General features: G+C 35.3%; 2 protein-coding genes across 3 annotated transcripts in view; one reads left to right on the top strand and one right to left on the bottom strand.

Annotated features, from left to right (window-relative positions):
• The window catches only part of LOC115760422 (aminopeptidase N), a 259,648-nt gene that overhangs the window by 204,933 nt on the left and 42,143 nt on the right, over positions 1 to 12,572 (bottom strand). The window lies entirely within an intron of this gene.
• Positions 7,700 to 12,572, top strand: part of LOC115760357 — a 45,751-nt gene continuing 40,878 nt past the window's right edge. Inside the window, exons 1-2 of the mRNA XM_030701646.1 lie at positions 7,700 to 7,782; positions 7,836 to 8,076. Coding sequence (XP_030557506.1) covers positions 7,717 to 7,782; positions 7,836 to 8,076 — 307 coding nt within the window. The 5' untranslated portion in view covers positions 7,700 to 7,716. The remainder of the gene's footprint in view (positions 7,783 to 7,835; positions 8,077 to 12,572) is intronic.

The raw sequence follows: 12,572 nt of genomic DNA, 5'->3' as shown, positions 1-12,572 counted from the left end.
CAATTAGCTGTCTAAACGATCACAGTACTGGATCCCAAGGCTCAATAATTTTAAATTATATTAAGGGAGTGGAAAATCAGTGACCCCATGGGCGGAGATTTTTAGCTATGGCTTGGCTATAGCCTATTAAGGCAAGTAACAAAGCAGACTTTTCTACACTTGAAAAATGTTGACATAATTTTATTCAATTTTGATACTCTCTGATTAAACCAGGGAGAAAAAACATAACAATATGAGCACGACATTTCTTTCATAAGATCGTTGTACATAGTTCGCGGAACGTCATGCTTCTCAAGTGTGGTCGCTAAAGCCAAAGTCGAATTTGCAGTCTCAAAGCTTTTGCACTCGTTTTAAAAGGCAATTTAATAATCCGTCAGATTCGTTTCGATCACAATCAGATGATTATGCAGCCTTTGACTTCTCTGGATTATGTTCTAATAAATTTGTATCCCAGTGTCAGCAGTGCTAACCAATGCTTGTAGTGATGTAAATTGTAAATATTTTCCTGAAACAATCCAAACTAACTTTTTATACCCTGTATGTAACAGCTAGAAGGAAGCATCTCCGACCCCATAAAGTAAATTTGTGTCGATTAGTTCAGACCAAGTTCGATTAAACATTAAACAATAAAATGAACTACTAGACTTATTCAGTGATTTGTGAACTAAATCGGTCATTTAGTTCACTAGTTCAGCTTTCAGTCAATTGCCTTTGACGATATATGCACCTCTTCAAAATAATACCTAACACAAGGACGAGTTTTTGCCCATGCTAGCAAATCTTCTGCTAGCGTGTCAATAACCAAATTTAATTTCTCCACCCCTCGTGAAATATCATCATTCAAAATAAATGTTTCACATGATATGTTCCCAATCATTTGTGATCCCAAATTTTGGCCTCCACACATGATTGTTCACGAGTTCAAGCCTAAAAAGCGTAACCAACCTGTGACCCTTCCAGTCCCTTCAATACAGGGTACCATTTCTGCCCCAAAAAACTAGCTTCATCTTCTGACCAAATCTTTATTCATTATCAGAATGTTAGAGGTCTCATTTCAAAGCTTAAAAATCTTTTCATGGCCAGCACTTCTTTCGATTCGGATATAATAGCATTTTCAGAAACATGGTTGAACTCAACCATATCTGATTTTGAGATTTTATCTAATAACTTTATTTTGTATAGAAATGATCGGCCGACTCGAGGTGGTGGGGTGTTAATTGCCGTTAAAGCCACTCTTCAGTCAGAACTTTTCTGTTTTAATACGCCTACTGACGCTGAGATTGTCTCAGTTAAGGTGTCTTTTCGTACACGGAATGTCTATGTAACATGCTCTTATGTCCCACCCTCTTCTGATATTCAAGTTTATATGAAACATATTACTTGTATTAAAGAAGTTTCTTCACACGTGCGTGATAATGACCTATTTATGGTGTTAGGTGATTTTAATTTGCCCAACATATCTTGGCCATTATTTACTGCCAAAAATAATCTAGTGCCCTCAGCACAGCACGATTTTATAGACTGCATGCTTGATCTTTCGTTGTTTCAAATCAATTCAATTTCTAATCATTTGATTAGAACACTTGACCTTGTACTTGTTAACGACTACCTTATTTCTAATGTGTCTAGGTCCCCTCCTTTATCTCTTCCTGAGGATGTCTATCATCCTACTTTAGAGATTGCAATGCTCAATTGTAATCCTTTTATTTCGTGCTCATCAGCCAATAAGCCCCGATGTTGCTTTCGCAAAGGAAATTATTCTTTGCTGAATCAGCTTATTTATGCAACCGATTGGTCTTTCTTATATGACTCGGTTGATATGAATACTGCCATTAATTTTTTTTATAACACCCTAAACTCCCTCTAAGATGTGTGTATTCCTAAGTCAATTCCTTCGACTACTTTTTCAAACCACCCTGGTTTACTCCCAGATTATCACATCTAAAAAATGTAAAATCTAAATATTTTAAAAAGTTTAAAAAGTCTGGTTCGTGTACAGACTTGGCTAAATATTCCATAGCCAAGTCGAACTTTTTTCTTCTTAATTCTCAATGCTATGAGAATTATCTAACTCGTTGTAAAAGGCAATTTGCCCAAAATCCGAGACAGTTTTATAATTTTGTAAATTTGAAGCGTAAATCTTCAAGTTTGCCATCTTTTTTTTTCTTGGCTTGGATAAAGCTAGCAATGACACTGATTCTGCTAACTTCTTTGCTAATTTTTGCAATCAATTTACTCTTTAGTCTGTCCTAATACTAATTCTTACCCTTATACTATTTCTTCCGCTAGTTCTATACCTCCGCCAATTATTTCACACTTCTCTCTCTTATTAGCTATAAACTCTTTAAAATCTTCTTACTCTCCTGGGCCGGACAATATTCCTAGTTGTCTACTCAAGGAGTGTAGTTCTTCCCTTCTTTATCCATTGCTAAAGCTTTTTAATCTATCCCTTGAAACTTCTGTCTTTCCATCTCTTTGGAAAGAATCTTATATCATTCCTCTTCACAAGAAAGGTTGGAAGTCTGATATACAAAATTACAGGGGCATTGCAAAACTGTCCGCTATTCCTAAATTATTTGACAAAATAATCACTTCGAATTTGCAGCATTTCTGCAAATCAGTTTTTTCCCCTGTTCAACATGGATTCGTAAAGAATCGGTCAACTACGACCAATCTGCTTGAGTTTACTTCCTTGGTAAACGATGCTTTCCTTTCGAAAATGCAAACTGATGTCATTTACACTGACTTCAGTAAGGCGTTTGACTCTGTGCACCATGACATTTTACTTTTTAAACTTGACCGAATAGGTTTCCCTCCGTCTCTTTTGCTTTGGATTAATTCTTATTTAAAAGGTAGGACCCAAAGAGTAATGCTGAGGCTGACTACTTCTAAACGGGTTCACGTTACTTCTGGTGTTCCTCAAGGTAGTCATCTTGGACCTTTACTCTTTACCCTTTTTATAAATGATCTCCCCTCTGTCATATCACATGCCCGTGTACTCATGTATGCGGACGATGTCAAACTTTTTCTATCATACACTAATCCCCTACATCATTCTCGTCTACAAGACGATTTGAACGCTATGCAACTATGGTGTTCGGCCAATCAATTGCATCTAAACTGTTCAAAGTGTATGTTTATGACTTTTAATCGTACTACACCTTATCTTGTCAGTTATACAATCGACAATATCCCTTTGCAACGTATACTAACAATTAAGGATCTAGGCGTAATTTTTGATTCTAAACTCTGTTTCAATCTTCACATAGATACCATCGTTAATGAGGCAAAAGGTGTACTTGGATTCATTAAACGATGGTCTAAAGAGTTTAACGATCCTTTTATAACAAAACTTCTGTACATCTCTCTTGTTCGCCCTATCCTTGAATACTGCTCTTGCATTTGGTCTCCACAGTATAACAACAGCCAGGATCGTATTGAATCTGTTCAGAAGCAATTTCTGCTTTTTGCCTTACGAGGTTTAAATTGGGACCCTAATCTTCGGTTGCCGTCCTACTCCAGCAGACTGCTTCTTCTCAACCTTCCGTCTTTAACCAACCGTAGAACAATTCTCGGTGTTGTCCTTCTACATAAGTTGATTATTGGCGACATAGATTCCCCTTTTCTGCTAGGGCGTCTTCAATTCTCTGTTCCGGCTAGACCAACCAGAAATTATCGCCCCTTTTCACTATCTACGTGCACAACAGACTACGCTATGCACAATCCTTTTCGCGTGCTATGTAAAAATTATAATAGTTTGCATCACGTTTTCTCTACAGAACTGTCTCTACCCCTAATAAAATCGTTACTTTCAGGATACCTTCGGGAAGTCGCTGACCATTCCCAGCTATGAGCAGGGGCATAGCTTGCCGGACAGGCTGAAAAATTTTCCCCCACCGGGTCGGTGATTTCCCATTACTTTTCTCTTTGTCCTATCTACTTAACACTCTTTATCTAACTTACATTGCTTTACTTTATTAACAATCTTCTTACTTTCATTTTTCCTATTTATTGTATTTTCTTTATTAATATGACAAATTAAGATTATTTTAATGTTACTTGAGAACACTTTTTTCCTACTTACAACCTTCTGCTTAGATGTAGGCTCTAATAGCGTCACTGACAAAATTAGCTGTGAAAAGGGGCACAGCTGGCCGGACTGGCAAATAAAACACCTCCATCGGTCGGTGATGCTATTTAGAAAATTGTATTCTTTAACTAGGCTTTTAGCATATAATTCTATTATCTATTGTATAACCTATTGAATAATGAGTAAGACACTCGGTTTGTCGACCATTAATAAATAAATAATAAATACTAAAATAGAAATAGAAAATCTAAGAAACTGCAATGTTTGATGCCTATTCACCCAATTCCTACCAGGAACAAGTAAGAGTCAGGAGTTTCCGACTGAATTCTGTTTTACCAGCACCAATTGCAGCTCGCGTTATCAGGTCGTTTGCTTTAGCTGTAATCTAAAAATAATAAATCAATCAATTGTAGCTCACTTCTTGCCACCGCCTTTGCTCTTTAGCTAAAGAAACAGTTAATTTAAATTAAAAAAAAAAAAAAACGAATTTTAATGCCAGCACTTAAACACAGCAAAATATATTACAATTGCAATTGCACTTTTGTTTATAGAATTTAATAAATACATATATAGAAACTCTTGAACTTTGCGCTCGATGCCGCAAGCACGTGGCTTGTCAATATACATTAGCACACCTTTTCTTTAAAACCTTCTGTGATTCTTAAATACAATTGGTTAAAAATTGTGGCTTAAATTGGTCGGGACTTCCAATTGACTTATTTATTTGATTTATAGCTATGTGCCGGACATTAATGATGACAATAGATATAAAATTGAACATACTTGATATCTTTTTACCCATTTTCAATGTCTTCAGGGTATAAAAATGAATAGCAAAACTATAGCGGAAGACAAATGACATTTACATTAGTTAGCATTAGAAACAGCAGCTGCTGAAAAGAAGAAGACCATGCCATAAGAGGGGACCAACGAAATTGGTAAAAGCTTAAATAAAAATCAACACCATGTATGTATCTCTATATATAAAGCTGTTCATCCTGACTGACTGATTGGTGATCAATGCAATGCCCAATGCATTGCAGAATCTAAGTATTCTCGATGAAAATGCGATTTAAATTCGGGTTCAAGACACGCTCGCACGCTTAGACAGCAAGAGAGTAAGAAATACATATTACCTATGCGATAGAACGGCATCGCTGGTCGTTTTTATTCCCTCGCACTACAGGAAACTGCTTTGGCTTACTCTCAGTGCTTTTTTTTTGTGTATTTACCGTTGTACTGTCAGTGTGTGTGTGTGTGTCCTCACAAGCAAAAATGCCCAAAAATCAGGAACTTTGCCAGAGCAGTGAATGATAACACATTCAAATATGCTGTTATGTATGTATATTCAGGCCCTCATAGAGCCGAAGCTGAGAGAACATTCTATTTTTACCTTTTTCGCTCTCTCGGCTGTGAAAGCGCAATGATACAGATTTCATTTTCCTTTTTTCAATTTTTCCAATTTTCAAAAAATCAAGCTGCATAGTAACAGTTAGTTTTATGGCGTTTCTCATATTAGTCTTTAGATTGTCTATGATTTAGCTATACCAGCATATTCAACAGTTTTTGTTAGCTAAATTGACTGCAGTTGATTAGATACATATATGTATATCTATAGATATTCTCAGGTAATGCTTTTTATACCATGAGCCCATTGAAAATAGGTAAAACGGTATAACGATTTTGTACCAATATATGTATGTAAAAGACAAAAGGAAGCAAATCCGAATCCATAAAGTTTATATATTCGTTGGCAGTATCAATATTCTTGACTATCAAGATCGTTTGCCTGTCTGTTCATCTGTCCGAATGTATGAGAGCCAGAATTATCCATCAATAATAGCAAATATTACACACCGCAAGAAAATTTCTTCAAGATCGGTTAAGAAACCCAGAAATTATAAAAATAACCCCTATTATAATATACTAACGGATATTCCTCGGACTAGCCCGTGCCAAATTTTTTTGCTTTATATTTAGTTCTTCATCCAAGGCGTGCAAAATTTGAATCTGCCTGTACTACTATTTTGAACTCTACGTTTATTTGAAAAGATATTTAAAGTTAATTGAATAGAAAACCATGATATGGAAAAACCGTTTTCTGCGCCTGTTGTTCTTGTAGTGAGAATCTTGAAGCCGAAAAAATAATAATAAATTATACACAAATATCGCTAAAAATAAATGAACATTTTCCGACAATTTTTTATTTAGTTTAATGGGACGAATCCTTAAGAGCTCCAAGAGCGACAGGTGTGACACTCGCCTCAAATTAATAATCATGAAGATTTTCGAAATTATTTTGAAGCCGATCGGATGATAAACATAATCTTTCGTCAACCGTTTTGCGCCATTTACTACAGATCCCGATGAAATTTAGAAAATCGATAAAGCATGCTAAGCTCTTATGCAGGGCTTTGAAAATAGGCTTGAAGCAAATCAGACGAATCTTTAAATTTGATTCTGCAAAAATATGTGAAACACGTTTTGAATGAGCTGGAAACTTTACTCACCAAATCTTGGACCGCCAAAAGTGCGAAACACCCTTTCCACTGAAATCGAAGGAGTCTCTTTGAAAATGAGTTTGAGGCTGAGTTTAATACAAACATTTTTTGCCATTTTTTCACACTTTAGGATGGAATATTTCAAAACCATGTGCATCTTGGCGTGCATCTCTAGCACATAAGCTCTTGCAGTTTGGACGATGTGTTGACTACCAATCACTTTGTCAGGACAAATAGTTTTATATATAACAAGCGGGTATTGCCCGGCCTTGCCTTAGATATTTCTTTTCCACTTAGTACACGCTCGTAGAAAATTGAAATCTACCCGTTCGGTCTTGAACTCCACTTCTATTTAAAAATATGTTTAAAGTACATCGAATAAGAGGTTTCTGTCCTTGTTAGTCTAAATCAAAAAATCGTCAAATCGCACTTTTTACCTGGGAAACTTTTTTTTTGCGAAAAATGTAAAGCACATCTCAAATAATTGTTCATATAGATCCTTGAAAATGAATTTGACCGCGAAACGGCACCCACCACATTTCCTCAAGGTGGAATAGGTTTTTGGAAAAGTGTAAAACACCCCTTAAATGAATTTAAACTAAGATTGTAGGTAAACAAAAAAGTTGTATACAATCGTTTTTCGCGATTTTTCCATACTTGAGGGTGGAATTTCCCGAAACTTCGTCTTAACGTGCAACTTCTTCACATAAGGTAATTACAGTGAAAATTTCAGCTTCCTAGCTCTTACTCACCAGTCAGTCAATAAGTCAGTCAGGACAAACATTTTTATATATACAGATATAATAAGATATGTATAAAGGTTAATACAAATATAGTCACCCTGTACCCTGCCGTCTTTAACAAGAAAATTTTGTTCTGTTGCATATTTTAATATATGTTTACTTTCAATGCGATCAAAATTGTATTAATTTTTTTTTTTTTTAAATACCCGTTTTATAAAATTATATCTACAGGGTATAATGCACACATTTGATAACAGAGATAAAGAAATATTTCTAAATTGAGATAAAAAATAATAAGATAACTCGGACTGTGCTTTGGTTTTTAGATGTGAAAGATACAAAATCAGTGTTTTGTGCTTTAATGCTTCTTGGCCCCAAAAAAATGGCCAGACGATCCATAATTTTTATTGTTATGTGGGTACATTTTTCCTGCACTTTGCCAAAAAAGGTCAGCAATCATCCATTTTAATTACATTAAAATTTTAAATTCATCATATGTAGATTACAAAATGTGATGATAATACAACTGAAACAGCTAGTGGCAGAGCATATTGGAAATTTCGGGGCATTCGTTATACAACTTCTGAAGATATTCTTTGTTGGAAGGACCATTGGGAACTCTTTTTACGCGAGTGTAACACAACTACTGGCCAGTGGCTGCCAGAAAATGTTGTCTGCAAACCAGAAGAGAAGATTAATAAATATTGCCCGGAGGACTTAAACGAAATTTATGATGACAAAGGTAATCCGCTATGCCTTAAAATTTCATCAAAGCCACAGAAGTATGATGACAATTTTTGCCATGGCTCTAATACAATTTTACCATTAGATATTTCTAAACATCAGATTGTAAGTTTCACACAGTTCTTGTATGAAAAAAACCTTAGAGAATATTGGTTACCAATACAACGTGAAAATAGTTATATGCCATATAAGATACGTTTGCCAGGTGACCGTTGGGGACAAGTTGTCAACGACAATATGAACCTAACAGATTTAAGATCTGATAAAAAATGTATGTCAGTACGATATTACCATCGCGTACAACAAAATAATGATAAGAAAGGGAGTTCTGATTTTATCATAAATATTACTGATTGTGAAGACTTATTGCACTCGATTTGTATATATCAAGATAACCTAATAGCCAGTTCAGGCTGTCCCGAAGGAGAAGGCGCACTTAGTTACCGTCCACATGAATGCTATGGTGTCAAGTGGCAAAAAAAATTTTATACAGAACAAAATGAGCTTAGCATAAAAGAATATTTTTCGAAACGCAATAGTTTAAGAATGTTACTTAGCAAATTCCTACCAAAGGAAAAAAGCAATGAATTCTTTCAAGTTGGCAATTTTGTGGACAAATTTGGCGACGAATACGTGTTTCTCATGAACAGAAATGAAGTAGTGCAAGTTGTTAGTCATGCAAATAACAATAGATTACCGATTTTATACAGGAATACTATCGACAGACAAGAAAACCCCGTTGAACTGATATTAAAACTTGACGTAAAATTACAAGCGTTAATTCTTATAGTTTACAATGGGGAATATATTTGGCGCATTCATAAAAATGACAATGGTGTGCAATGTTTTACAAACGCAGACTATGATCTTCAAAGAAGCACTAAAATTGATCTTATTTGGGAAAATCAAAGAAAGACCAAGTCAATCTTTAAAGTAAAACTACTTGGTGACGGACCAGGCGAATATTGGTGTGAAGGACACACTATCTTTGATTTTAATTTTTTGACCACCCAACGGGTAGTGGCAACAAAAGAACAACGTGGGCATTCCTTTGCTGTGAAAATAAACATCCCTTGCATTATAGAAACTAAAAATGAATACACCAACATGTGTAATAATATTGATAAAAACATGAAAAGGCTTGGAAAGCATGTACTGAAAGTTCTACGAGAAAGAAGTAGCGAGGTTTCTCGAGACTTGAATCTGCATAATTCACGTATTATGAGTATAGAAGAAATTACTACACAAAATATTAATTGTTGGCTTCACTTGACTGCTTCCCTAAAAAACTCTGCAGTTGATAATAGTGAAGAGGAGAGTAGCCAAGAAGAGAATAGCTTGGAAAACGATAATTTTGTTAGACACGACACTTCAGTACGTATGCAAGTTTGGACTTTATTAAAAGAGCTGTTATCAATTTACAGCCAAAATAATACGATTGTAATACGTAGCTCAGAATATTGTTTTCCAACTAAATTTCATTTGAATAATGATACATACCAGTGGAAGCAGGCAGTGATTGGGCAAGTGGGCACATTATCACGATTGTGTCTTCAAACTAACGGCATGCCATATACACGTCATTGTCATGGCAATTTTACGCATGGTGCTTATTGGGAAATATTGAAGGGAAACATATCATGTCAACTTAACCAACACAAATTGAAAATAACAAAAACTCTTTACAGCTTAACTAACTCGAAAATGCTTAAAGCTTCGCCAGAAAGGGTGGTTAAAAAAGTTAAAGATATTTTGCAAGAATATGCTGGACAGGTTTTACCAGTGGATATACATTTTGCTGCTGACATTGTGCAAGCTTCTGTAAAAAATTTGGATCAGTTTTTTTTGAGTTTGCCCAAAAAAGCGATGGGTGCGGAGCTTATTCATGCTGACGCAGTATTGAAAGACATCACCCGAGATCTTATATACATTTACAATTTTCTGATAAATGTGAAAGAAACCACAATACGGATGTCAGCTAAATTAAACTCAACCAACAAACTTCTGGAGGCATTTGAAATCGCAATGAATACTTTTTCATCACAGACAATATTTAATAAAGATAATGTAAGCGGAGCAATTGGAAATTCTAACGAATTAGAGCCTAGAACCGATTTTGAAGTCTTGGACTATGAGGATATTGGAGTTTCCGTAAAAATATCACCCAATTTACTCTATTTTATCATTAACCCGTTGATCGCTAATATTTCTGGAATAGCAATATTTAAAAATGATAATAATACAACGGAACTACCATATTTATTAAATGGTGCTTTTCAAAATGAGCACTATAGATTCCTGCAGTCGAATCATGAAATTGAGGACTTCATTTACGAATCTAACTTACAATTAGCCACATATGTTCCACAAAAACTCTTGGAACAATTGGACGCAAATTTAAATACCCATAATGTTACCGAGGTAACAAATAGTATTGTGATTATCAAAGTCTACTCAAATGACAAACTTTTTCAATCACAAGCCAATCATATCTCACGAAGTGCTTTGGGTCGTGTCGTTTCAATATCCTTACCGGGTCACAGTTCGCATTTACCTGAAGAATTGCCACTTGCTTTTAGAGTTTTTCAAAGTGACTTATCAAAACACAATAAAACCAAAGATATGTGTGGATATTGGAATTTTGAAAATTGGGCCTCAGATGGGATTCAGGTCTCTAGTCTCTCCGAAATGTACGAAGATATTATATTATGTCAAGTAAGCCACCTAACGCCATTCGCTTACCTAGTAGGCTTTAATTTTACTGTGGAAGAAGACATTGAAGTAAATATCCAGCAAATTCATGACCAGGCTCTTGACATTATAACGGTAACAGGCTGCACATTATCACTTCTCGGTATATCTGGCATATTTATAACTGCAGCAATATTTAATTCTTGGCGCCAGAAACCGTCTTCCAAGGTACTACTACAACTTTCAGCTGCAATATCTTTGCAGATGATAATTCTTTGCTTTGTTAATACAGAGGAATACTCACTACATTTAATTATAAATCAAATAATGCCTAGCTGTGTAGCAATTGGCGCTCTTCTTCACTACTCTGTCCTGGTTCAGTTCTTCTGGATGATGGTGATTGCATACTTGCAATTCAAGAGATATGTGCATGTATTTGGAGGAACTCGGCCGAACAGGTTCTTTATGAAATCGACCGCATTATGTTGGGGTGTACCAGTTATACCAGTTGTGCTTGTTATTGTGCTAGATTATGATTCGTTTAGTCAAGGGGCCATTTGCTACCCTTCCGGTTATGCGCTTTATTTCGGCATAATTATGCCAATTTCCATCATCATATTAGCAAACTTTATTATCTTTTGTCTTATTATATATAATATATTAGGAAGGTCCAGCACACCAATAAGGCATACTGATAAACCCGTTTTAATCCATCAGATAAGGCTATCAGTACTGCTTTTTTTTCTATTGGGATTTACATGGTTTTTCGGGTTTTTATCAACAATTAAGGTTGGTATTGTATTTTCATATCTTTTCTGTCTCACAGCAACACTGCAAGGGTTTGTTATCTTTATATATTTTATTATCTTAGATCCTGTTACGAGACGTATGTGGCGAAAATTTTTTTACGAACTTTGTTCTAATAACAATAGTTATCTTCAAAGTACAGGTACTAATAAAGACACAACGCAATCATATTGAATAATATACTACTTAAGTTGTCATTGAATTATTTGTAAAAAACACTTGTATTAGCTTAATATTACAAGTATATATAGTATTTAATATTCTAATAAACAATTATTGCACGAAATATCGTAATGATGATGTTGGCTACCCTTCCATGGCTTAAGTATTTGCTTAGCTGGCTCGATCTGCGATGTGTATGTATGTATGTATGTTATTATAAAACAAAACAATTACGGTACTCCCGGTTGGCTGCCTGTTTTCTTGTTGTTTGACTTTCATCAGCTTCATTTGTAAGCGTATAATTTTCCATTGTGTGAATTGTGTAATGACAATCAACTGTTGGTATGTTTGCATGTAAACATGCATGGCAAGTAAAGAAATGCGAGTTCAAATAGGAGAGGGTGAGGGTGGGCTTGGACCTTATATATCATTTCATATATCAAACATATTATTATAATATTTTTCTAAATTTGACCAGGAAGCCTACCAGGTGCTTGTAGTCGGATAAAATTTTCATTAATTCCTCTGAATATCACCACTAACCATACAACATATAGACTGGACATCACATAGAGGGAATGTGGACACAAAAATATCGGTGGCATGTGGTCCAAAATCGAGATCAAGGGAGTACGATATACATATAATGTCTTTTTATTCACTTACACTACTGTAAGAACGGCAACGCTGCTTTTTTTGTCTCGCTCGCACTTACTCTCAGTGCTCTCTCATATGTGTGTATGTGTCCGACAAGCAAAAATGCGCGCAAATTCAATTTTTCTCAAATGTTGGAGGCATTTCTTCCCATTTGAAGGGACGAGTAATATGAAATCA

The sequence above is a fragment of the Drosophila novamexicana genome, unplaced genomic scaffold (genome assembly GCF_003285875.2).
Source record: "Drosophila novamexicana strain 15010-1031.04,08,12 unplaced genomic scaffold, DnovRS2.1 tig00000434-arrow-pilon, whole genome shotgun sequence".
NCBI lineage: Eukaryota > Metazoa > Arthropoda > Insecta > Diptera > Drosophilidae > Drosophila > Drosophila novamexicana.
This window is presented reverse-complemented; position numbering and strand designations above follow the sequence as displayed.